Source organism: Nipponia nippon, unplaced genomic scaffold, assembly GCF_047370975.1.
Source record: "Nipponia nippon isolate SJK-2023a ecotype South Korea unplaced genomic scaffold, ASM4737097v1 scaffold_2, whole genome shotgun sequence".
In the NCBI taxonomy this organism is placed as follows: Eukaryota; Metazoa; Chordata; class Aves; order Pelecaniformes; family Threskiornithidae; genus Nipponia; species Nipponia nippon.
Window position 1 is genome coordinate 124,646,046 of NW_028262336.1, and position 27,188 is coordinate 124,673,233.

At 42.3% G+C, this 27,188-nt stretch overlaps 1 protein-coding gene across 5 annotated transcripts; it reads left to right on the plus strand.

The window, feature by feature from the left end:
• The first annotated feature begins 304 nt into the window (after window positions 1-304).
• CCDC83 (coiled-coil domain containing 83) lies at window positions 305-23,360 on the plus strand. Of its 5 annotated transcripts, none has more exons than XM_087757416.1 (13): window positions 305-457; window positions 2,300-2,422; window positions 3,657-3,774; window positions 6,700-6,784; window positions 8,800-8,968; window positions 9,615-9,782; window positions 12,534-12,625; window positions 13,788-13,856; window positions 16,350-16,471; window positions 17,509-17,591; window positions 19,694-19,854; window positions 21,694-21,870; window positions 22,762-23,360. In XM_087757416.1, exons 3-13 carry the CDS (start codon window positions 3,689-3,691, stop codon window positions 22,852-22,854), a joined length of 1,305 nt encoding a protein of 434 aa, XP_087613542.1. In that variant the 5' UTR covers window positions 305-457; window positions 2,300-2,422; window positions 3,657-3,688; the 3' UTR covers window positions 22,855-23,360. The 5 variants fall into 5 exon arrangements, with proteins under 5 accessions (XP_087613542.1, XP_087613538.1, XP_087613540.1 ...); XM_087757412.1 differs by lacking the exon at window positions 22,762-23,360 and adding an exon at window positions 21,956-22,149; XM_087757414.1 differs by lacking the exon at window positions 22,762-23,360 and adding an exon at window positions 21,959-22,149.
• The last annotated feature ends 3,828 nt before the right edge of the window (window positions 23,361-27,188 follow it).

A 27,188-nucleotide genomic window follows, 5' to 3' on the forward strand; every position in this document is an offset into this window, starting at 1 on the left:
ATCCCTCTCGGGGCTTAAATGACCCCTGTGCTGCTGTTAACGTTTGCTTTTCTCGTTTCCTAAGGTGGGGTGCCGGTACGGGAATCACAAAGCAAACACAGCGTCGCTGCACCTGACTGTTTCGAGAGGAGAGGCTCGGGAGCGCTCTGCCTTACCCCCCGCACCGATGGCTCCCTCACACGGCGGCGGCGGACGCTCTCCGCGCCGAGGGACGGCCGGGCGCTTTTGGCGGGCTTTTCCCCGACGGCAGCTCCCGCGCACCGCCGCCAGGGGGCGCCGCCGCCCCTCGGAAGGCACCGAAGAGGGGCGGGGCCTCTCGTTGCCCTGGCGACCGGCGGCCGTTGGCCTGGCGGTGGCGCCGCGGCGGGCCCTGACTGACGCCGGCCGCACCGGGCCGGGAGCGGCGGGGCCTGCGGCGGGGCCGGGGAGGCTGCCGCGGTGTAGAAACAGTGTGTGGGTGCGGCAGGGATACGCGTGGTGGCCGGGTGCTGGGGGGATGGGGTGGTGACCGTTTAGGCCTTGAGGGCGTGGGGCGGGGTGGGGACCGCAGGTGCCCAGGGCCTTGAGGGGGACTTGGGCGTGGGTGGTGGCGGGGTGAGGGGAGATTCCTCAGGGCTTGGCCGTATGTTTGGTGGTGGGTGCTCAGAGGTGGCAGAGGACAGTATGGAGGGGCTTAGGCACAGAGCGACAGTAGCAGTGGGGTCTGATGGCTGTGGACAGGGAGGCTCTGGACACTGTGAGGGGTGGCCCAGCTCCGTCCACTGAGATGTCTGGTGATGAAGGGGGTAGCGGGGAATATGTGCAACGGAAGGGACTGAGGGCAGAGGGAATTGTTAGCCTGCTTTGGGGACTGGGAAGGGGTTACAGTGTGGCTGCAGAGTGCTGAGGTAATTACTGATGGGGACTGAGGGAGCGGAGGCTACTGGTAATGCAGCTGCTGGAGGCACAGGGGTAATAGTGTGAGTGCAAGTGCTGTGTGGATGGCACTGATGATTGTGGTTCAGCTCATGTGAGCGGTGAGCCGCCACGCAGGTGGTCCCGGCAATGAGTGGCTGGAAAGTCACAGCAGTTGGGTCGCAGTGTCTAGGATCTGCTCGCTTCTTCTAGGGATGTAATGGCAGTGTAGTTATTGATTGAGAAAGTGCTGGTAGCGATAGTGGAGGTCTGTCAAGATTTATGCCTTACGATTGATTTGTTTGGGAGAAGAAATAAATCTTGCACTCTGCAAATGTTTTCCTGCTGGTTTAAAATCTGCAGTCAATTCTCAGTCCCCCTGAATATGTTCCTGTCTCTCTCATGTGTGTGTATTTTCTATGGTTTGCAAAATCCAGCAAATCTGTTATTATAGTATGTTTTTTCACCTTGTTGTAAAGCTTGGAGGCTTTCTTGTTGCTTCCTGCACAGGAAGAATTTCATAAATCTATCACTGGAGCTCACCTGGGGCTGGAGTTCCAAAAAAAAAACCAAAACCTTTTCAAAGTACTGCTGCTCAAAATGTTTCAGTTTGTATCCCATTTTAAGCAAGGGATTTGATTATCCATTTAGTGGAAGGGACAGAAATAATTTTAAAAAAAAGATAGTTAGGGATTGCTGCAGTGATCTTCCATTTCTGAGGAAAATCAGTAAAATAAATGCTTAAGTGAAAGTGGAATCAATACCACCCCAGTTAATTCTGCACTGAAGAAGGATAACAGATTCTTTTTTATACTTAAAAAAATATATCCTGTACTTGTGCATTTAGGCTGGAAATTTCAAAGAGGTCTAGGGGAGCTAAGTACCTAACTTACTCTCTCAGTGAGATTTTTTTTTTTTAATTCACTTGGTCTTTTTTTTTAAATCTCAATCTTACAATAGTCGTGTGTTTAGGATTTTTTAAAGTTTCATGAAAAATATTGTATTCAATAAACTGAAGCTTAGCGTGAATTGGTATCTGCAAAGGTTGCGTGTGAATATTAAGGACTTAATATGGCTTCAGACTCAAGTGGATGCTCGGTACAATTTTTTCTTGGTGGTAAATGTGAGTGAGGTTTACTGCAGTCACGGGGTGATACTGTGACACAGGCGTGATTGTAGTGAAGCTCCACAGTAGAAATATTTTAGTAATGATGTGTAGCAACCATTAAAACTTTGATCTGGGACACTTCAGAAGTTCAGGACATTGCTGGTGGGAGTCAGAATTTTCCCGTTTTCTGTGAATGGAATTAGCTGTGTCTGCAACATAAATAAATCAGGTGGTGCAAAGATGGTGATTGACAGCTCTAGGCAGTTCTCCTTATGAGTGTGAACTTTTCTTCAGCAGTAGAACAGGCAAAATCTGCACAAGCAGGTTTCAAACAGAGTGGGAGTAAAATTCTTCTGGATAAAACATTATGAAAAACATATTCCAAGGTCTAAAGAGCTGCGTGGGGACATAGACTCCAAGGTATGTTTACCCTTTCTTTCACTTACCTTGTAGAGCTGCCACACAGTGAACATTCCTTTTACATGCCTTTCTGCAATATACAGCACACTGCCTGCCCTCAGCACCCCCACTTGTTTCATCAGCAGGCGTCAACTACTCATTTAGGGTAGAAAGTTATTTTGTATACAGAAAGCTGACGTTGCCTTGCTTCAGGGTATGGTGCGTGCAGCGAGAAGGCATGTGCCAACATATGGATTAGAGTGCATCTGTCGATAGTTGGTTTAACTTCATTCCCTTGATTTTACATTGATTTGACAGGCTTGCTATGTGGCTTTCCACTGTTTTTCTTTTTTTTTTTTTTTTTTTTCCCTGTTTCTTTGTGCTCGGTTTAATAGGCAAAGTATCCAGCCTGCTGTATTTAGTCAAAGAACGAGTTGGTATCAATTTTAGCTATTAGAGTGATAATTGTTAGAATTCAGAACTTGAATTCAGAAAAGCAGTTTAATATGAAAACAGATTATATACAATGTTTCTACTAATTCGGTAATAAAACCCCCTATGTTATATGAACTGATCTCGTTTTGGCATTTGATTATGTGACCGTTAAAAGTGAGGAATCTTCATAAGTGCCCTTTTCTTGCGACTTTTTTATTTTATGTAATATATGCTACCAGTTCCATTACAGAACTGTTCATTGTCAGTTGAATTCTGAGGTTGGTAGTTGTGACAACACGCCCAGGGAATACTGCTGACATGCATATCCCTTCAGAGAGTGGTTTTGTTCTAGCTCTGACAATGAAAACTGATATCAGAGTTGCAGTGAAAGGCAAATATTCATAGTGCTAGGAGAACAGAAGGAGAGGGAAAGAGATGCATATTAACAAGTGGACTGGATAAAACAGGCCTGATAAAGAAACGGAGACAAAGGACTGGAAAAGAAACAACTGCTTGTTTGATTTGCCAGAACGTAAAACACAGCCCACAGGAAGGGATGCAGTAAGTAGCTAGTGATAGAGGCCGCTGTTCACAAACATATCTTACGCAGGACAACACTTCAGGGTGTCCCAAAAACATGGGCCCGAGCGCTGCCCTGGGCACGATTATTGTTGTCAACAAAACATCTTGGTTTGTGTATTTCAGAACTGGTAAGAACTTGTCACAGGTGACAAAGGCTGGTGAACATTTGACATTTTGCAAATCATTCCTTTCTCTTTTTTTTTTTTCTTGTTTTCTGCTTGCCCTTTCCTCCCTTTAGATCTAACTTCTAGCACAAGTACAACAAAAAGCATGGAAGAGAAGAAGAAAGAGGAGAAACCAGAAGAACAACTTACAGAACCTGAGTCAGCTTTCCCAGAAGCCTTACTAGAATTTCAGTAGGTTTAATATATTTAACTTTCCACTCATATAGAATACGTGAATGGATAAAGCAGATAACAAAGACACCTTATCCAATTCAGAGCCTGAGCCAATTGACTCTGACAGTTGTGTACTGTTCTTTTGTGTTCTTGTTTTGGGTTTTCAAGGCTATTTTGGAAATATGCACTTTTTAAACTATACCTGTAAGAAAGCATTGAAGTGAGTCAGAAATAGTTTTATGCTGTTAGGTTATAACTTGGGAAAAAGAGTTTTATTAAAAACAAAACAACCCCACATTTTTGTCTGTTAGTAGCAAGCTTTTGATCAGCATACTCTGAAGTTGCAAGATCGCATTTGATTGTATTTTTTAGGATTCCTTGGTGTTCAGAGAGGCATGTAGTCACTAGCCAGAACCTCAAGACCTACAGTTTGCTTCCTTGTTGCAGCTGAGAGTGGAGCACAAAGGAAAGTGTTTTATTTTTAAAATAATGGAGGGATAACTTAAAGGTCTCTTAAAATCAAGCAGAGAAAAATAAGAGCGAAGAGAGGAATATCTGAAGTAGTTACAAAATAGTCCAATTTTTTTTGATCACCAGTCTCTTGAGTAGATGATTAAAAGGAGAAAAATTAAGCTCTGTGACTTTTGTCAAAGAGACAGAAGTTGAAAGGGAAAGACCTCAACAGCATCCAATATTCAACAATTATCAGCGTTTAGGGAGCAAGGAGTAGTGCCTTGGTGTAGAAATGAAAAGCGGGGTAAGCAAACTGAAGAGCAACCACATATAGTTCTAGTGACACCTATAGCAGTTTACAGGGTTTATGTGGGATTTTCTGTTCCATTTTACAAAGAACAGAGTACAAGTTTCCATAGTAAACCAGACCAGATTTAACCGAATCATATCACAAATAAACACCATCCAAAAAGTCAACAATCCAACCCCTCTATTTTGCTAAGAAATAAGCAAACTGTATTACTAGGCTGAGGAAAAAAAATGCACCACTTTCTGATAAAATCACTGTGATGCATATTCAAATATCCAAGCAAATGACTCATTTGTCTGAAGAGTCTTCCACTGAAATGGGTGCTATACTGACACAGGATATTTAGTTTCTACAGCAACAGCAGGGGAAAAAGGGAAGAAAAGTATTTTTCTTTCTGTCTTTATCTTTCTCCCTCTCTCCACTTTCCCTCTTGCTCTCCCTTTCCCTCTCTCTCTTCACCTCTGTAATCTATAACTTCTGTGTGCCACTTGATTGAACAAAGCAGCATAATCATACAAGTGAGTATCTGTCACGTTCCGCTTTAGGATTTATCAAGTGTGTAGTATTTCTTTAACTTCCATTCCTGCTTTTTCTTCTGTATATTGAAGAATGGTTGCTGTTCATGGTGAGTTTGTTATTTTGTATTTTCAGTACAGTTGTCTGTTTCAGAATTGGTTAGGAACAACAATCCCGTGAATTACTTGCCCTAGTAACATCCTATAGATCACTGACGAAATTGTCATGGTACTGGAGAGGAGTGTTGTTTCTAGATGATTAAATGATCTAGATGAAACCTAGTATACAGAGTTGAGAAAAACAGTATCAAAGGAACCATCAGCCTAGCTGTTTTGTAGCTTTAATCTGACAAATACCATAGAAAAAGAATCTAAAGAGGAAAGTTCCAATATGTAGCAGACAAAATAGCAAATTCTACTCATATAAATTCTTGACATTAACAAAGTGATGGATATAGACTGCCACTTCATGGAAAATCTTAAAGTAGCAGAAATTAAGATCAGCATTCAAAATATAGAAATGGTTTTAAATGGCAGGTAATTTAGGAGGTCACGCTGTGTGGCCAAGCTGTCACCTCTGTCTAATAAGTGGTATATTTTTGCTGTAGCCGTCACCACCATACCCCCATATCTCTGTTCTGGTCTCTCTAACTAATACCCTTCTACTTAACGGAAAACCTGAAGAATACCTTGGAGCACACTGACACCAGAGGACGCAAAACTAGTAACCTGCAATTTGCATGACTGAGTGGTCCAAACTTAGCCAGGAAAAAATGATCTTCTTTTAAAACAACCTAATACAATAGGGAGGGGCAAAAGAAACCCCAAAACAAAAACTCAGGGAACAATAGCTGTTGAAACAGTAAAAGATATTGTGATAATTGTAATACTTGCCTCTATTGTGCCATATGGCGAATGAATTCCGGGAACAGAGGGGAAGATTACAGAGAATTTTGCAAATAGACACCATTTGCAATCCAGTGTTTCTCGTTCTAGAAGAGAGAACACCAGAAAAAAATACCTATTTTACAGCTGTGGCAAAGAGGATGACAAGTAGTCTATGAAAATTGTGAAAGCAGTGAGCTAGTTCTTTGACAAAAATGTATAAACATACTTAGAGGATACTACTCGGGCTGCAGTCCCTATTCCTGTAGCGCTTCTTAAAGGCTAACAAGTTCTTTGTGTACAAACGCAGTTTATGAAGCTCAGCAAACCACATTTTCAGAAGAATCGAATCCCATTTAATTCTCCAGTTTGGGATTCACCTACGTCTCAGTGAGTTGCCTAGGCTTCCTCTATAGCGAGTGGTGAGTAATAAATATTTCTGGAGCACAAATAATCTTGCCCTAAAAGAGACCTGTGCAATAGGTCAGCTATACCACATCCAGAAAGAATAAACCAGCTTAATCCTCTCTAGTGGTTACAAAGGAACAGTATAATCAGGGAGTCTGTTTCTCAGATCCGAACGAACATGAAGGCCCAGATGTATATGGGAAATCATTTCTTTATGTATAGTAAGCGGACAGTGGTATCTACCCAAACGAGTCAAGCAATGTGACACGAAAATAAACACTTCAGTAGTATTTACATCTAATCTAGCTTAAATAACATTCCTCTGTCTTCTGTTTTTGTAAGACTGTCTCTTTCTTTACTCTTTCTCCACAGAATTGAGACAAAAGAAGCAAGAATTGATCGAGTTTTGTTTGATCTGAAACAAGTAGAAAAAAAGAACAAAGAATATCATGAAAGAGTAAGTGACCATGCATCCTTCTCTAACACATTTTATGTGTGGTTTTTTAGCTTACAGATTCAATTTTAGTCTTTTAATCCTAATACTACATTGACTAAAACTAGTCATTGCAGTGAATTGCTTACAGTCAATGAAACTCGAGTTAGTGAGTCACTTTATGTGCTAAACGTTAAAGTGTTATCTGAATTAAATGTGACATAAAGCATAAATGTCCTAAATATAACCATGCAAAAAAGGAGCTGCAGGAGTAGAACATTGCAGAGTAGGACAGAGCAGTAAGGTAAAGTGAGTTCAGTGAAGGTATTTTCCAATGCATATGAGATCCTCTGTAACCACCTAAGTATTTAATCTTACTCTGCTGCAAACATAGGACAGCAAGCCCCCTTTCAGTAGGTAGCTTTACTGCAGTACATTCAGATGTGCCTTTTTAAACAATCCTGCAAATATTCCTCAATATTTCAGTGCCCAAAGAATAAACGGTATTACCTTCATTTTTGTCAGTAGTATTAGCAGATCTAACCAAGTATTGAGATTTGCTGACCTTCTTTGGTTCACTTCTGAGGTAATGGAATTGCACAGGTTTCTATGAGAGTTTAGTTTTCTTGCAAACTTATTTACAATGAAAACTGAACAAAGAAGAAATAGTATCACACAATTGCCTAGATGCAATTTTTAGCACTGCTTGGTGAAGACTCGCTTTCTTGTATATGAAGAGTTGTGTTGGATCATTTTTAGAACAAGGTTGTGTAACTACTGATCGCACCTGAGTGACACTTTAAAGAACCGTATATATGAACTGTATATAAAGAACTGTATATAAGGAATCGTAATATGGCATCTGATGACTGAGAGCAGTGAACTTGGAAAGTGGATATATATACAGTCACCTGATGAATTCAAATCACTCAAAAATCCTTAAACTGGGTTGTGATTAAACAATGCCGTAGCCTGCACTTGCTATAGCAGTTAAACATTGAGACAAACAATGTCTCTTTGTCCTGCCCGTGCCTGATACTTGCCCTGCTCTTATAAGTATCCATCTGTTTAGCTTTCCTTGGTGTTCCTTTCAGTCTTGAAGCCTGGACGGTCTTTCATTTGTGGCCTTAACTATCAGTGGAAGTGGCATTTGGCTCTTCTCTCTGCAGGCATCTGAAGTCTCTTAACGGTTGTTTCCCCAATTTGCTGCTAGTTCATGGTCTCTCAAGGACTCCTTCATGTTTTAGACTGTGCAAGGTACTTCAGGGCCTGCTTAAAGTGCTATTTGTTTAATTTACCCATGTTTTGACAGTTCTTTGAGCTCCGTTCTTTGAGCTCCATTCTTTGTGTGCTGCCTAATGTTTCCAAGTGGTTTAGAGTTAATCCTTCTAGAAATGAGGAATGCTTGAGACTCTCTGTACTGCATAGTTACTGTTACAGTTTGGCTGGTATGGCTACTTGCTCCGGTATGGTATCCTTTGGGAGCAAACATACGCAATCAGTCATTTCAAATAACTCGAGTGTCACTTGAGAGGGTCATGGCAAGGGGTAATAATCACAGTTGTGGAATCAGTAGGTATAAGTAATTCCAGCTCTGACAAGGCTCTCTGGTGTGGTTATATGCAAGTGACCTGATTGATTGTCTGATGACATTTCTGCATGAAAGTGGTACATTGTCATGAAGAATGTTGACGTGAAGTAAATAACTCCTACAAATAAATATTGTTACTAAATTGACCCACAGGGAGCTTTCTTTCCAGGCAATGGAGGACTATTGATGTGCTGCACCAAGTACATCAGTCATTTGTCTCTCATTTCCTTGTAATGGTCTTGAAGTTACTGAGAAACTTCTGAGACTTGCAAATTCTCCCTTCCGCTCCATCCTTTTTGAATATGAAGAATAGGTGTTTAGCTGAGTGTTTTTGCAGTGCATCCTGGCACTAGGTCAGATTTTACTTTTCTTCATTACTTAAGTTTGTCACTTTGAAAACTAATTTGAAAATGTTTTAAAACATGCCTTTTCTTCTGTTCTTTCATAGAATGACCTTCTGAAGGAAGAACAGCAGGCACACATCAGGCGCATACTAAGACAAATAGAAGAAGTGGAGAAAGAAAAAGACGAAAAGGAGGTTGTAACTAGGGATGATGTGGAAGAGTCACTGAAAGCAAAATGGCAGTATGTTAAGGACAAAGAACAACTTCTGAAAGGTATGTTGTGAGTTGTGGAAGTGTGGTTTGTAGTTTACACAGTTGGGATTGAGTACTTTTTTTTTTTTTTTTTTTTTTCATTTTAAATAGAGATTCAACTTCTTTGCTGCATGAAAAGCATAAAGCTTTTCCTCCGCAAAATTAAGCTCTCTCAACGTGGTATGAGATTGTGGAGGGCTTATAGGTAAACCTGTTCCTTCCAAGTGATGTATATTACTGTGCAAGTATGGACGCTTAATTTTTTCTATAAAGTTGAAACTCATGAAAGCCCTATGCACTGGCTCCACTGGAAGATTAACAAAAAATTATTGATGGCAGCAAAAATGACCAGTTTTGATTGTTGCAAGCTCTGGCTGCCATCCCTGAGATTCTCAGTGGGAAACACATGTGTCTTTGCTTACAACATTTCAGTGAAAACTGTTCTCTCCCTGTGGCAGAATAAGATCAAGCTGTTTTCAGCAATGATGGTGGCCCTTGACACTATGTGAGGCCATCATGTTGTAGCGTATTGTAGTGTAGAAGAATCGCCCTTCTTTCTCCAATCCCAGTGAAAGCGCCTTTATTAAAGAATGTGATGAAGTCATAAGAATTATGAACTATCAGTTTGAGAAATTGGTCATGTACTTGTTTTCTGATGTTCTTATAGATCTGCGCTCCCAAATTGAAGAAACTGGCCAAAGACTTTCAGTAAAGCAGAGTGAGAGGGATTATTGGTTGGAGTACAAAAATGTAGGCAGTAAAATACAGGCCAACAAGATTATGAATCTGGAAAAAGACATCAAGGAAGTCAAAGATGACCTTCACAAGGCTACAGGTCAGTTTACAGCTAGTGTAATGCAAGTCCTACAAGTTATTTCTGTATTACTTCTGGGAATTAATTAAATTATAAATTTAGTTTAATGTCAAGTTATAGTAACGTGTATCAACTTTTCCAAGACAGTGCACCCAAACTAGGCTGCATAATCCTATAAAACGGAAGAACTCTATCTCCACGGAAGTCCCTTTATTAGAGAGTCTTTTGAAGTTGCAGAAATTATGAACACTTAAAGAAACCGATAACCTTGTCTTCTGATGATTTTCTTGTAAAATATAGGCAACTCATATTTTAAAAATGTTACTGTGAAGGACAGCAGTTTTCTAAAAATAAGTCTACATGTATTTAGGTCGCCTACACACAGGTCTCCCTTAGCAGTTGTACTTGACAATGTTGACTCTGCTCTTGTTGCTTCTCATCATGCTACAAGCACTTCACATGTTGAAAACTCCTTTGACAGGAAAGTAGTATGAGCTCATTCTTGGAACAGAGTCTTTTGAATTGAGCATATTGGTTTAAATGCAGGACTGGAGGGAGCTGTTTAGCCAGGGGTCTGAACTTTGCCTCCTAGTTGCGTAGTCTGGTGTATGAGGCCCTGCAAAATTGCCAGCACAGACATATACAAATACTGGGAACTGTTTTGATACTGACACAGCAGTGGAATTAATTTGAGAGCTTATGTATTCTGATGCTGAGTGCTTTACAAAGATTTCTTTACGACTGCATTATTTTAAAATCATTTAAATATTTTTCTGTTACATAACCCATGCTTCTAACAGGGGAAAGATGTCCTGGTTTTCTTCCTTTATGTCCCTCTCAGTATGCATGGCCATAGCCAAGCAGCTGGTAGTAACAGGCAGTGACACTGCTCTAAGGGTCTCTGTATATTCTGTGCCAACCATTACCAGGCATCAACTACTGTGGATAAGAGCCAGCTAGCTATCTTTTTGTCTCTTGAGACATATTTTATCACAATTAAGATCTGCACTGTGTTTTCCTGCGTTGCCAGATAGCTTGTCAGATATCCATCTCTGTATTCAGGAGAGGTTGAAATTTTTCATTATGCATCTTCTGTGTTCTTAGTCAATTTAAAATATTGCTATACAGCTGCTGAAATATGAAATGAAAAAGAGAATGGGCTTTTATACAGAATGCCGTTATACAGAATGGGCCAGTAGGAACATTCAGTCTGACCTCCGGCATGTCACAGGGTACAGAGCCAAAAATTTGCAGTCGAACGGAAGTGTATTTGCAGAAAGACTGTTACAGAGGTGCATATAGCAGTTGCCTAATTAATGTACTGCAAAATGATGCTGCCAGTACTGGATGTTAGCATACTATTCTACTCCCTAAAATCAAACTTATGAAGTGGCTAGGCAGTACAGTCTTCCAGCCTACAACAACAACAAAAAAATCTAACGTGCTTCCAGAGTGATGCTGCCCCAAATTGGGCTTGTTCACTCCTCAAATGTGTAACAAACAGGCTTAGGGAATAAACATAGGCGAAGAGGTTTCTGTAGGTACCACTGAAGGGCTTGACGCTGGCACAGTTAGTGTAATCTGGAGATGACATTTTAAACAAAATTGCTGGAGGGGAGAGGAAGCAAAAGAGAGCCACACACTTACATGAGGCCTGGGGAAAACAGTGTTGCAGTGAGAGGCAGGGAAAATAGCCTCCTTAGAAACAGGAAGTATGTCTGAACAGTTCCGCCTTTTCTTCATTCTCCCAGTACAACTCAGGTTGTTTAGCTGTCTGAAAGAATGAAAAGATGAAATAATTATAGTATGTGAGTACTTCCATTTCATTCTGCCAAGTCTAGATGGTGCATTGGTTAAGGCAGGCCAGCTTCCACAAATTAAGAACTAATGCACAACTAATGCACCTTTCATATTTGACGGCCTTTGACTCCGCAGTGGGTCCATGACCAGGTACTCATTTACAGCCAGATCAGCAACAGGCTGCCTGCAACACAAGTGCAGAGCTAGGCTGAATTTCAAGCCTCTGAAACAAGTATGAAGTGCCTTCCTTCAAAGAAAATTATTACAATCTCATTCATTCCTTCAAAAGGAGAAAATACCAGGCAGCAGTGGACTATTTAGAATAGCACAAAAACAGCTGAAGGGGAAGGATGAAATAATTAAATAGCAAGTGCCTAGAACTTGAAGCCAAACAAATTCAGTCAGGCATAAGACACCCTTTCTGAATAATGACGACAAGTAACGATGAAAGCAAGTCATTGAGGCAATTGCCTCATTCTCCATTTTGTCCTATTGTCAAATTAGAACCCCCTGGAAGGCTTAGATAAGTCAGAATTAGGCTCTGTATAATAACTGCCTGAAAAAAACATCATGTGCATAAGATGATCCAATATGCTGCTATACCTAAAAAATATGTTTTCTAAGCAAATCTCTCACATGACTCCAGGAGCTCTGCTATTGATAGAGATAAAATTTAGTGTTAAGATACCAATATTTTAGCAGAGAATTGCTCGGTTTACTAGCTGTTGTAGCTGCCAACAGAAACGTGTAAGCCACTTCAGATATCTAGTTTTGTAGTTAACACTACTGTCCTTTGGGTTTAGGAGGACAACTTCTATGGAGAAGGACGTTTGAATCCTTTTCTGCCGAGCATCTATGCATGTGATGCTGGCTGATCAGTTCCAGTTTAGGAACAACATGCCAATTATCTGTTTGTTGTAAGTAGCGATTTATGTCAGATAATGATTTCTGATTTTCTTTTTTGTTTTGAAGAACATTATAGAAATGCTTTGGAAGCTGTGAAAGAAGAAAATGACAGACTGGTTGAGAAACACATGAAGTTAAGTATGGAACAGGCCCCTGAGGTATTCTTTCTGCCTTTTTTTAAAGTGCTAACTGCATCATAGTTAAGATTCATGTACTCTGCATTAGTAATTATTTTAACTCGAATTAAGACTTGAAACTTGTCTAATAAATTGAAAGTAAAATAAACTGTACATCTTTTTACTAAACATGGCATTGGTTATTGCTAGATACACATGTACTTTTTGTTTTTTACATCAGACTAACAATGAGTAGATGTGAGGGCATTTTACAAATGAGGTATGGGAAACTGGGCCACCATGCACTGATACGACTTGTTCAAGAACATGCCACTTTTACTGTGACCTTGATTTTGACATTTGCATAGACTTCAAAACAATAACACACTAAGAGATTGTCTGCATGGAAATATACATCAATTTGACCAAAAAAAATGTTGTTTTGTACTTGTAAAGTACAGCATTTTTAAAATGTCAAAACAGTGCAGCCTACAGTAAAATTTAGGCTTATTGATATAGAGATTTTTTTGTTATCTCTGCCAGCTCTGATTTGCAAACGTGATTTACAAAGTATTTGTGGTGACGACTTCTTACACTCACAAAATGCAAAGCATACTTCAGTACAAAGCACTGGTTGGTTAAATTCCTTGACTTCAGTGCTGGGATTTTCAGTCATATGAGAACACAGTCCAAAGGACTGTGGTTATGGTGATCTACAGGGGCATCTTCCCTCCCGGTTGTTCCTTTCCTCTTACTGACATCAATAACTAAATTGTAGCCTCGTCTCGTTCGCATAGACCATGTTTAAGTCACTCGTCATAGATCAGTACTGCCTCATTTGTCATTTTGCTTGGATTTTTTAGTAGCTAAAGGTTTGATTTCCTGAAAACAGGAAGATTTGAGCAGTAGTGGGAATGTAGCAGAACCTGTTAGGCAAAAAGAAAATGTCTTATTTTAATATGGGAAATTATAAGATATTGGTAAATTGCTTGACATATAAACTGCACTAGGCAGGATAATGGCGAAGAAACAGCTGGCCATGTGGACTAAATCCCCCTTGTAATCCCTCAGGGGATGCTACAGTCTGTTGTGTGGATGTTCCTTAATTATTTCCTGCTAAACAGCAGAAGGTTCTTCTTTATAGTGTGCAGCACTGTCAAAGTCCTGCTTTCAGATGAGATCATCTTAAATTGTGTTTTCCCAGAAAGCCGTAAGATGCTTAGACAAAAACAGTCGCAGAGAAATTGAAGAGAATAAATGGCTAAAAGAAGAGGTAAGAGGATCACTTGCGTAGTTTATCACGGTAGTTCAGGTTTGAAATACCATGGCTTACAGTCATAACTGTTTCCAGTGAGGGGCCTCTGAAGACTTCCATAGAAAAGGAGAGCAATTTTCCTGTAATTAATCTGTAATCCTGAGTAGCAAACAGTGTATGTGGTGAAAAAAGGTAAAAGGTGAACATCTGCTTTCACAAATGAAGGACCCCTTTTCCTGCCCAAGCAGTTATATGAGGGACTACAACATTCCATACAATTAAGTATTTGTATCTATGGAGACTGGGGAGAGGGATACTACGCAGTGTAAAGGCTCAACCATGTAAGTATCTATCATCTGAAGAGTGTAGTTTTGAATTGCTTCGAAGTTCTAGTGCTGCCGTATTGAAAGAAAATGGATATGGATGTTGGAAACATTTTTGGAGAAAGCTTTAAATGGGAGATAATAAAGAAACCCTGGAGATCAGTACACTAAAGAGAGGAAAATCAAAATCATATATAGTTGTAATTGATTACTTGATAGCTTTTATACTGCCCTTTAATGGCATTTTAGAGCTATATGTTAGATAGTTGTAACTTTTCTTGTCAAGAAAAAAATTTTTTGTGAGCCGAAGTCAGGAAACTGATTTTTCCATGGTGGAAGTTTGATTGTGTTTGTTCCAATCAGTACAGGTTCTTTGTTGCGGTCAAATCTAAGCAAGAGATTGGAGAGAGGAAATACCCTTTCCCTCCTTTACAATCTCACAGTTCAGAACTGAGCAAAACTTTTTGCAAAAGTAATAAATGAACTTATTATTTTTCAGTGCCACATCAACAAACCTGGCAGAGGTTTCTCCCTTTTAATTACTAGTTTAAGATACTTGCCATATGCAGGGATATGGCTTTCCTTCTTCCCCTTAATGAGCTCTGAGCCTACATCTTTAACTTTCCGGGGAGGGTGTCCAAACCACAGCTTCTGAGGCAATGAGGTGGGGGTCAATAGGAAAGAATTAATGTTTTAATCTGTATAAACAAATAGGAGCTCGAATCTATACATCCTGTCACTGAATGAGTAGGAATTCCATTCCCATCTCCCTGTCTCACTGAACGCTTATGAATTTTACACGCATTAGGCAGTGTCAATGAGGGAGATCCATTTTGGAGGGCCTGACAGGCCCTCACCTCAGAGTTGAGGGATTTGGGTTTTTCTTCTCTCAACTAGAAGTTTCCTGTGTTAGGAATTAGTTTCCTATGTTACTAGTTTCCCCTGTTATGAATTAGTGCTTTGAATTATTGTGGAAAACAGAACTATTATCACTAACTTCTCCAGTCCTCTGAATTGACTCATTCATTTTCTCTGCTTTTCTTATACAGATGAAATATTTTCTTTCAGGCTAATGTTTATATATCTGTCAGCTAAAAGATTCTTCCAGTATTTTCTTTTGGCGAGTTAAACCAAAAATTTCAGTTTTGTCCCGGTTCAAAATTTATCATTTTTTCAGTTTGACCACTGAACTGAAAAATGACTTACCAAAACAGGCCTAAAATAGTTACCTCCAAATGTGAACAGATTTGGAGACTTCGGTCACATTTTTCCATGGTTACTTTGTCACACCGAGATGGTACAAAGGTGCATCACCTCATCGTGCCAAGCCACATCCTGTTGCTGGTTAATGTCCTGTCATTTTCACCTTTTTTAATCCCTGGGAGAAATGGGAACTAGTTTTTAACTACAAATTTGGATGACTATAGCTGGGTTAATTTGTCTTCGGTGAGAACAGATGCATTCAGATCACTAGGTACTGTTTTTAAACAACACGTGCACATGGCTAAGATTTCTGGGAAGGTATCCGTCCCATAGTACATTCCACTTCCCAGTGAAGGGGTAAGAACTTGCTTGTACTTCCGGAAAAGTGAGAGGAATTGTGGGAACCGAAGAACTGGTATCCTTTGGTTAATGTAACTTCATGGCAATATGGGGCAATTACCAGTCCAAAAGAAAGCAGAACCTGGGGTTCAGCCAATGTCATGGCTACCTTGGACTGAAAGCCTCACTAGTTCTGGGTGAGAAGGTTTTGTGTTTAGGCAGGAATTAGAAAAGCAACACTTGCTGAGCAAGAGCCTGAATTTAACTCTACAAAGAAGATTTTTCTCTCTCAAAGCTTTGATGTGAAAGCAAAAAAAAAAACAAAAAAAAATCCAGAGCTTCTGTTTACCAGCCCTGTTTGGCTACATGAGAAGGTTCTGCTGTCAGGGTTGCACAGCCCAGATGTGTGGCTGTGACTGACAGAGCTGTGCCAGTAAAGGGTTCTAATAAAGGTGCGAAAGAACCAGAGAGGCCTTCCCTTTGCCTGAAAACGTGTCACTGTTTCTTCTCCAAATGCGCAGTCTTGCTGGTACAACTGCATTCTTTCTAAGTATGTGCTATTAAGATAGTTACTGTGAAAGCTTTCCAAAATGGGTATGGTCTTTCCAAGATGATCCTTTTTTTTTTTTTTTTTAATTGTCAAAAGGTTAAGGTGTACCAAAAGGAAGTAAGTGATTTGAAAGCCTCTATTCAGCTCCTGGAGGAAGAAAATATCTGTTTAGTGACAAAACTGATTGATAGCAGACTTCAGAATCTGAGAGTACCCAGGTAAAATGATGCCTCTGCAGACTCAAAAGTGACTGATTTTTTTTTAAAAGATGCCTTCTGCCTCTAGAGCTATTTGGGCTCTCCCACAACAAAGCCAAGGTTGTTTCCTAGTTGAGGGGAGGCAGGATTTGACTGAGTATGTGTGGGGCTTATATCTCTGAAGGATGACAGTGACATTGTAACCTCCTAAATACCAAAATTCAGGGAAGAAACAGGGTTCTTTAATAATCTATTAAGACCTAGCAACACCCACTTTCTTTTAGTGGGGATACCATTGGGGCTTGGAAATAGTTTCTTTCTGTTGTCATTGTCCCAGACCCAGCTTCTCAGACCAAGTGCTGAGTAATAGATTTTTCCTTTGCTGTTGGCAAAATGTTTAAGAATGTGAAGATTAATATGCAACTATATGGGGGTTTGCAATCTCAAGTGAAACAGGTGACCTGGTAGTGAGTAAGGAAGAGGTCTTGGGATAGGTCTGTCTGTAGAGGTGTCTGTAGTATTAGTTTCTTTTGTATTGAAATTATTTGACTTGTTCCCTAGAGAAAGATTAATTTAGTTGCAAAATGTCAACACTAATGGTATCAAAAGCGCAGGCTAACAATGGGAATGATCCGTCTTCATTTTCCAGTTCCAGCTCAGTGATTTTAGCCATATTGCATAAAAAAGTTCCAAGTCTTAAGAAGTGACCGTTTTTCTCTTCTCTCCTTTCCAAACTTTGGACTGCTTTTAAGTGAGAGCTGCCAGCTGTGGTTTGAATCTTGGACTGACTGGAGACTATAACATTTGTTTTCTTTTAGTCTCCTGGACATAGTTGAACTTAGGCACTAAGAATAAAAAAGAGCAGTGTATTAGCCACTAAGCTACCTGGCTGCCTCCATTGCATTTTTAAAACATTGCGCTATTCTGCATTTGTGGTTAAGCAGCAAAAGGCTTTCAGAAAGGGTGCCCCCCCGCCCCAAAAGATTGCACAGGACAATTCAGAGAGAGAATTCAGACCTCTAATATGAGTTTCACTTTATTTTTTTTTTATTTCATAGGCATTTGTTTCTTACCCAGGCAGCTGGCTTGCAAGATGAATTTCCTAAGGATGAAATGAAAGTAGAGTATAGAGAGTATGCAGGTAATGCACATGCCAGCAGCTTATAAGAACTGATAAGTCACTGAGCATTTAAGTACTTTTTATTTCTTAAGCTTTTTATCAAACTGCCTGTTTTACATGGTGAACACTTAATTTCCTACTTAATTGCAGCCACCACAGCAATGATAGACTGTAGTTTGCATTAAGAAGACAAAACCACAATCTACCTGTAATACAGTTTTAAAATTGAAATTGGTGTTTAGAATGTTGGATGTAATTACTCATATAGAGCCAGCCTGGAATATGGTTAATAGGATCGGCCATCTTTTATGAATCATAGAACCATAGAATGCTTTGGGATGGAAGGGACCTTTAAAGGCCATCCAGTCCATCCCCCCTGCAATGGGCAGGGACACCTACAACTAGATCAGGTTGCTCAGAGCCCCATCCAGCCTGGCCTTGAATGTTTCCAGGGATGGGGCATCTCCCACCTCTCTGGGCAACCTGTGCCAGGGTTTCACCACCCTCATCGTGAAAAATTTCTTCCTTATATCCAGTCTGAATCTCCCCTCTTTTAGTTTAAAACCATTACCCCTTGTCCTACCGCAACAGGCCCTGCTAAAAAGTCTGTCCTCATCTTTCTTATAAGCCCCCTTTAAGTATTGAAAGGCCACAATAAGGTCTCCCCACAGCCTTCTTTTCTCCAGGCTGAACAGCCCCAGCTCTCTCAGCCTTTCCTCATAGCAGAGGTGCTCCATCCCTCTGATGACTTTTGTGCCCCTCCTCTGGCCCCGCTCCAACAGGTCCATGTCCTTCCTGTGCTGAGGACCCCAGAGCTGGACGCAGGGCTCCAGGGGGGCCTCACCAGAGCAGAGCAGAGGGGCAGAATCCCCTCCCTCGCCCTGCTGGCCACGCTGGTTTTGATGCAGCCCAGGATACGGTTGGCTTTCTGGGAAGATATGATTCATACCTTAATCAGTTATTTACTGATCCATATCAACATAACTTCATTATTATCTTGTCCCTGAGAGGACACTCTTGAACTCTACACTGGCTTTCACTTGAAGTGTACATGCACTTTACAGTCATTCAGCTCATAGAGCTACACCAGAGTTAATGCTAAATGAATCCCTAGCGAGAGCAGATGAAGCTGCATGGATCTCAGCCTGACCTGAAAATCTTGGTAAGCGGTACCCAATCTCCATCTGTTCTGGTAGGCGTGCCCAGGAAAAGGATATACCATTAGGCAGGAAGGACCATGTGAGTGTGCTTATCCGTTTAGGGTGGTTTCTATGGATTTCTTAGTATCACACGTTTTATTTTACATCTTTGTGTGAGTAAAAGAAAGGGGGGAGGACAAAATTAAATCAAAGAGGTAAGTTGCAAGAATTCAAGCCACACAAGTCTGTTGACGTGAACAAGTTCTGATCACTGCCAGCCACAGGTGGGCCTTTCTGGAACCATCAGGCACCAGCAAACATGTTGATTAAGACTTCTGAATTAGATATATGTTTATTTTGAACAGTTCAGCTCTATTACCTTTGCTAGACCCTTACAATAGTTACTGGGAGGAGTAGGTTTTGCTCCAATAAGCTGAGGGTCAAGTCACTGTCCCAGGCAAACATACAACTTGGTAGTCCATGTCCAGAATTCTCTATCGTCCTGAGAATTGGTCAACTGCAAATGTGAGCTCTTCAGGGGAGTTATAAGTAGCCCAGCTGTGTTTCAGGAACTTGTGTATACGTACATATAGAGATACAGATATGGATATACAAAAAGTTTATAATTGTTTTTGCTGCCTTTCCTATTTTTTTAGCTATTCAGGGCCATATATGATTGAAGTTGAACGGATAAAAGCTCATTTTTTCCCCTGCCCCATCCCACAGACCTATTACTTCTAACTTCCAATCAATTTCAGTCCCTGATCTTGATCAGAAATTGAGAACAGAAATAAGCATAGAAAAATCACTGAGCAAAATCAACATTTGGCTTGATTGCCAATTAAAAATCCTACCAAGCTGTTCTTTACATCACACTGGCCAAGCCACATTAAAGATTGCAGGCAATGCTCATACCAAGTACTAATTCTGATCTTCATAAAGCTTAACGATTGCATACACATCATTGTTCTTCTCTTTAAAAAGCAAAGACAGATGGAGATGAAAGCCTCAGACGTGCCACAGTCCCCTGTCAGAAAGAAAAGTTTCGGTCTAACACGGAGAAAGACAGTGATGAGAAGCTGTGGGAAAAGTCACTCACTCCAACTCTTGATGGCTCGTTGCACAAAGATGAAAAAGATTTCCAGGTATGAGTTAAAGTAATTGGGTCTTTCATTGACACAAACCTATTTCAGTGTGGAGCATGAGCTACTGCCAGGAGCGTTCTATTCCCAGTGGTACTACGGCAGAAAAAACTCCAATGTCTTTTACCTAGCGTACAATTCAGATGCTTAATCGTAGGCATCTGGTGCTGTCTGAGATGGTTAGGACACTCCCTGTCCTTCAGATGCTGGGCCAAAAGAGCCCAGGTTCTGTGTCCTACAGGCCAGCTTCACATGGATGGTTTGGATGCCCTAGGGCATTTCTGATAGCACAAGACACCTTGTTTTGGCAATTGAATGGTGTCCTAGGAATCAGCATATGTGAGTGACAGGATGAAATTCCCCCCCGAAGGAATTCTGAATGTCACCAAGTGACGGTTTGCTATGGTATTGCACAGATTCTTGTTTGCTTGGATGCTGGTCCTTTTAGAACTTAGGTTGCATAGTAGCATTCAAGGATCAACAAGTCATTTAATCCTGCAACGGAAGGCCAGGGTGAAGGTGTTCCTGGGTGAAAAATACAGGGGTTGAGAAAACAAAAAGGTACAGGCTATATGTAAATAGACAGAGTTTGTGTGGTTCTCAAAAGAGGTGGTGGCACCTGCTCCAGGAGGTCTTTGACCCTACGTTGCGAAAAGATGTTTCCTGGGTGCTATTTAATACTACACTCTTGAGTTAGGAGGACTTTAATACATTTGTAAATAAACTAATTGCTCTCGGAAAATACATTACATCATTGATTTCTACTGCAAATTAAACGAGATGATGCAGACATGGTGCAGACTGCAGGGCTTGCTGTGTAAAGATACTTCTCCATAATATTTCTTTACTACTGAATATTCTATTCAAACACACTCAATAATGGTTTAAAAAAACCAACAACACACCACCAACAATTCTTTTTCTAGAAATTTGGCATTAGTTTGATTAATACCCTGCAACTTGTGTTCAGAGGAATCATCCTGTTGCCTTGATCAGAGACTAACTTAGGGAGCGGCTGTGTCCTGAAGAGTCATTACATAGAAAAGCTAACAAAACATTTAACATCTAACAAAAAAAATCCATCCAAGTGTTTGCAGTTGTTGCCTTGGGAGAGGACCACTAGCTTTACTTCTTTCTTCCTGCTGTTAGCGCTGCAGAGCCCACCCCGCTGAGGGATGTAGGTGCTGCTGACATGCTTGTACTTTATTACAACAAAGGTGTAATTGCAAAGGGTGGAGTTGCATTAGCAATTATTTTGAAAGCGTTTATTAAATAGAGGTGATTCAAGAGCTTGCAGTGTAGGGTTCCTTCTTCCCTCTCCCTGGCCTTGCCTGTATGGTCCTGCTCCTGCCCCTAAGGAACCTGTAGTGCACATTGTCCTTTTCTGTAGCTGATTCACTTGCTAACCCAGCAGAAAAGCTTGCCTTTTTAATCGTCCTGAGTTCGTTTTCTGTTGGGTTAGTCAACCGAATTGACTCAGAGGTTTGGAGAAGACCAGAGCCAGCACAGACGTGATGGAAGCACATGGCTGGACTCGGATCTCTCTCCTTTGGCAGCAGCGAGCAGTTGGATTCGTTTAATTCTTCTCACAGAACTGAACTTGGGAGCAGAATTTGGTTTGCAGAGAAAGCGTTATTGGTGAAAACACACAGGAAAAGAAGGGGCTGCAGCCTCCTCCGATGAGCTGGCTTGTAAACTAAGCCCATTAACACTGGCATTACCAAACACAGCAACCCCTGGGCAGCATCTTTACAGTTGCTTTTAAAAGGAAAGTTGCTGGTTTTTTGAAGAACGGCTGCTTTTCTATGGAATTGCAGATGAGTAATATTCTTTCTTCTTAAGGAATACTTAAAACTGGGTCCTCTGGAGACAAAGCTAATGTGTGTGGTTGGAAGAGCCATGCCTATTCATAAACAGCCAGAAGAAATGCCAGGCGGAAGCCACGCGGAAGATGGCATTAGTGGTAAATCAGACAGGCGCATCACAGCTCAGATGATCAAGGCCTTATCTAAAGAAAAGGTTGGTTAAAAATAGACAAGCTGCGCTGCTAACATAAAAAACCGTAACATTCTCAGTTCATTAAATATTTGCTCTGTTCTTCAAGCAGCGTGTGGCACTGGGCTTTGGGTGCCCGAATCACGATTAACACGTGTAAGTTCAAGGAGAGGAATGTCTGTGTGCAGATGGCTGATTGCAAGGGGGCTTTCCTTACCACTGTGACAACTCTCGTGCGCTTCTTGGGCTTCTCAATCCAAGTAGCTGCACATATATCTAATAAAGGATCTGAGTTAAATTTCGGTTTTGTGGTCCTCACTTGCAGTCTGTCAAATGTGGAATTCCCTCTTGGTCAGACACGGCATGGGTAAATGCAGGCTGCCATAAAATGTAGACCTGTTACAAAATACTTAATACTCTGCTAAAGCAGAATCTAATTTATCCAAGCATAATTCAACTATTGCTAGAAATGGAATGTTTGAATGCATTTTATCTGTTATTTTTAGTTATTGAAATAACTAAAAATTAATTGAAAAAATTTTAAAAAAACATGTCTTCACGTCTTTTTTTTTTTTTTTTTAAGAGTTGGCCAAATACCTTGTGTAACCCTGTATCTTTGGTCTGGGGCTGGTCTCTGTGCACATCTATCTTAGTGCATTGATTCAGTGGGGTTTTTCCGCTCTCGTTGCACATCCTGGCCACCCTGTCGGGAGTGCGCAACGCAGTTACTTCCCCACAGGCACAAGCAGGCTTCTGACCTACGCATTTCCTATTTAGAACCGTGTGAAAGCATTGAATAATCTGATTTAAACCCTCGACGGCTTAATCAGCTGTTTGGAATAAAGCTTTTTAAAAAACTTAAACATTTTAAACAACCTGTATCTATGCAGTGTCTCATCTTATCCTGTATTTCAGTGCAAATATTTTTCAAGCGAGCTCAGAGACTCCTGCCCAGCAGGCGTCTCCTTGAGCTGCAGGGGAGGTGAGCTGTTCTCTGGGCTCCACTGACTCCAGCTCCTCAGAAAGCGGGCTCACAAGCAGGCGTGCCAAGGTGGGAGCCTTCATCTCGGACTGAATCTCACTCGTGTTGCCACGTAGTAAACGGTTAAATGAGTTCGGACGCGTCCCCGCCGTAACCCGACTGAGTTACCGCAAAAACCGAGGTGACTCCTAGCGCTTGAGTGTTGAGAGAACGGGGATCCGGACTGGCGAGGTGGTCACGCTTTCAGCACAACAGACGCCTCCCCTTGGCTCCTCTGGCTGTCTTTGAGTGAAGCGCAAGCCCCATGAAATGGCTTACTTGAAAGAGAGATTAGTTCTGCTCAGTGACGAGTTTCGCTTTTCGTTTAGTCGCAGAATTAGAATATGGCTTATGCTGAACAGCTTTTCGGTTAAAGAAAGGCCTCTCCTTCTTATCCCCGCTCCCCAAAGGGCATTTACCTTTCCTAGCGACGTAAACACAGGGCCCCTCTCTAGGCTTCCCTTTGCTCGTGCCCGGAATGCACACCAGCACGTGCAGGCCATATGGCAGGACAACGTAAACTTGTACCTTGGAAAAAAGCAACTTTGCCTCTGGAAGTCAGTTTAGCCTTTTACCATAAGAGAGAGGGAGTTAAAAAGAAATGGGAAAGAAGCTAATTAGGGTACAAGGCACAGGCAGCCTGCACAAGCCAGAAGCAACAGCCTGTAGCAAAGCATATTTAGTGACGTGGCCCAAATCCCCTTGGATTCTATAGGATTAGTATTAAGGTCAGTGTGAGGCGCTTAGATGGAGAAAGCTAGGTCTTCAGCAAATGAGGCATCCGGATTTGATAATTTTGTTACTGGCAAAATCTCCCAGAAATGAGCAACATGTTGTAAAACAGAGGGCTGAGCAGCCCGCTGTCTGGCAGCACAGCCAATGCTTCCAGCTCCTACTTAAACAACGGGAGTCAGGGTTCACTGCTCCAGCTGGGACAAAACTGACAGGACTCACCCTTACGTTCCCAGCATTATGGAATACCTTTTCTTTACTGTGTTTCTGTTGTGCGTGACAACTCTAGGACACTAGCTGGGCTACAAGATGCAGAGAAGCGCCCACGTGTCCCCACAACTGCAACCCAAGCAAAGCCTCGGCTGAGCTGGAGTTACGTGTTTCGCTGGCATGCACCTCTCGGAAACCTGCAGTTTCAACAGGGAAGAAACCTCACAACTGCTCACTGGAAGTTCAGAGTTAAAGAAGTATGAGCATCACCCAAGTGCGTGTGTGGTAATAAAAGCCATTTTACTAGAAGTCCGTGTGCTGGAACTGAGAAACATCGATCCATCAAATGCCTACAAAGCACAACAGAGTGGAGTGGGCTGCGCTGCTAGCCGGGATCCACACAAGTGATGAAAGCAGCTGCTTACCTCAGCACGCTGCTGGTTTGAGCCCTCTCCGAGCCGTTTCCCTGTCGAGTCCAGCAAGGGGATTACATTGCTTTACAGCCTGGCTGCGCACGGACGCGCTCGCCCCAGCCTGAGCTGCGGGGAACGTGGGTTACTTAACTGCTGGTCTGGTTTGCGAGAGGTTTGCAGCCTCCCGTGCAGCTGGGTTGTATAACAAGGCAATCTTTCCACAGGTTCAGACCTGCGGGTTTTGGGAAACGAGGGTAGGAGACTCGTTCTGCAGCATGTGTTCTTGTTTGGCTGCTTTCTGAGAGAGAAGTTATTAAACGCACTGCTTCTGTGGGCTAAAAGGAGTTTGCCAGAATGAGGCCAAGGCAGAAGGTAATGGACTGAAAAGTTACACTGTGGTGACAAGCAAGGAAGAGGGAATCTAATGGTATTAGCGTCTTAAGCCGCTGATGTTTTGCAGCTGGATGTTCCTCTGAAACAGACTTCCCCTTGGATTTTGAGTCCACTGTAGAGGGAAGGGTGTTTCTCTGTAATGCTGCTCTTCAGAGCTCGTGTTCTGCAGACTGCCATGAGCGCTGTGTTGTTTTAGGACCTGACGTGGTAACAACGGGCCAACAGCTGTTCCCGTAGGTGACCCACAGAACATCTCCACTGGGCCACGGAAACTGGGATTTGACATGGTGCTGGATCTTTTCCTCACTTTTAGTGATTAAAGAGGCTAAAATGGTATCAAATAATGCTTGTCTAGAAAAACAATACTTGAGCAATTGCTGTAGCGGGCACGGGGAGGTTCAGCAGTTACCACTGCGAACAAAAAGTAGAGAAAATAAGCCCGGGACCTCGGCTCTCCTCGGGTACCGCAGCTGCCGGACAGCCAGAGCAACACGCCGGCACCCAGCACAGCTTCAGTACCATTACCGGCTCACACAACAGAACTTTTAAGGAAGTCGGCTCTTTGTTCCAAGGCTTTTTGATCTTTGCCTCAGGAAATTTCATCAGCAGAGAAGCAAGCAAAGAAGTAAGAAAGGAATGTGTTATTACTCAACTCCTAGGCTGATTTATCGTCTTGGGCGAGCCATCTCCCACAGGCGAGATGGATGTAGTATTTACTCAGCCTTCAGCTACAGAAGGGTGCCAAGCGGGTGGCAGCCACCTTCCACCTTCAGGAGAACCTGCTCAGGGATCTCTCCTCCTCGCTCATTCTCCTGATCGAGCCAGGACGCAGCGGCCCCGTCAGCCAGGGCCCTTCATTCTCCGGTTTGAACATGGAAAACATCCGTAACTCAGTGATTTTTCTCGTTGGGCAAATTCAGCAGAAGATGTCAAGGCTGTTTCTGCTTTCTCCGCTGCAGCGTGGGCGAGCTGCACAGCTCAGGTCAAAAGATTGCCAATCGGCCAAGGAGAAAGCTCTTATTTATTTCACATATGCTCCCATTAACATTGATTTTTCTTCTGTATTCAGCACATTCCTTCACAACCCCTCGCATTATCCTGTCAATCGTCCGCTCCCAGCAGCGCTTCCTATCTTCCCCAGTGCTTTTGGTACCTAATTCTCAGTTTTCTGCCACAATCTTTATCTCAATTATGCCATGGCCTTCAAGTTACAATTCATTTATGTCGCTACAGAATTTATACCGGGCTCTGAAAACAGGCACTGGGTGTCTGATAAAGGATGCAGGGTTTCCCCCTGTCCCCCGCTCTCGCTGAAGGGCTCTTGGGCAGCGGGGGGGTCTGAGACCCACTCCCATAGCCAGCTGAACGGACCACCGATGTCATGTAAAACCAGCTTTTAACCATCTCCCCAGGTACTGCTGGTGTCGGCAGCTGTCACATCGCGTGTAACCGCTCCGCTTGTGACCCTGAAACAAAGAATTTCAATTTGTCTTCAGATGAAGATTCTACATTTGGGCTTTTAGAAAACACAGGCAGTTACTAGCTCTCCAGGTTCTTGTTCTAGCAGGAGTAATTGTCTCAAGAGGTAAATCCAGTTCTTTTCGTTACATAAATCTCTGATTAAAAAAAAAATAAAAATTAAATATTGTGACCATTCTGACACACTAGTTTCCTTCACAAAGCCCTGAAAGGAACCGCAGCCCCCTAACACAGCACTGTATCCTCCACCGCTCGCGAGGAGCGGGGCAGCTTCCCTAGACAGAGTTCGCTCTTCCAGATTAAACACCCTTTGAACTCCATTTTGAGGAGAACCAGGTTTTCACAACCCCCCATTATTGAAAACGGCCGGTAATTCAGAAGAAACATGTCCGTGAGCCACGCTTTTTAAATGAAGCTACAACTGAGCGTTATTCCAGCCCTACCGAAAGCAAACATACTTATTGGGAACAAAGCAAACGGGAAAATAATCCTCAGGAAAATTCTCAAGCCAGTTTGTCTCTGCAGAGGAAACCAAAAGCAAGGGTTATTAGCCCAGCCTCCAACAAGAAAGCTTAACCTGCACAGCAGCCGCGTTAGCGAGCACAGCAGCCACGCGTGAGCCGCGAAGGACAGCAGCTGAAGAATTCCTCATCCCTGCGGAAGAGGGGGTTTTGTTTGTTTGGGGCTTTCCGGCACCTCCCCGACTTGCAGCCTCAGGCCCACAGCCCCACAGCGGGGGTGCAAGGCATCAAAAAGAGCGAAGCAAGCAGATTTATCCTCAATGGCCTCAAGCCAGAGGTTGAAGCCGCTGCGCAGAGAGCATCACAGACCTTAGAAGATGACAAGGTTGGGGTCTGGTTTTATCATAACCCAGCACACCGGGCCATGGAGGAGGAGGAGGAAGGTCTACCTTCACCTTTCACACAAGCTCCGGAGCGTGTTTCAGAACAACCTGTACCCTGGCACAGTTACCGATTTAGCTGAAGGGACACAAACGTGCACCTTTTTCCCAGCTGACCCCTGATTCAGTTCACCTTTCTGCCATTCTGAGTGCAAGCGAAAACGAAAAAGCAGTTGTTCTGCGGCGGTCCAGC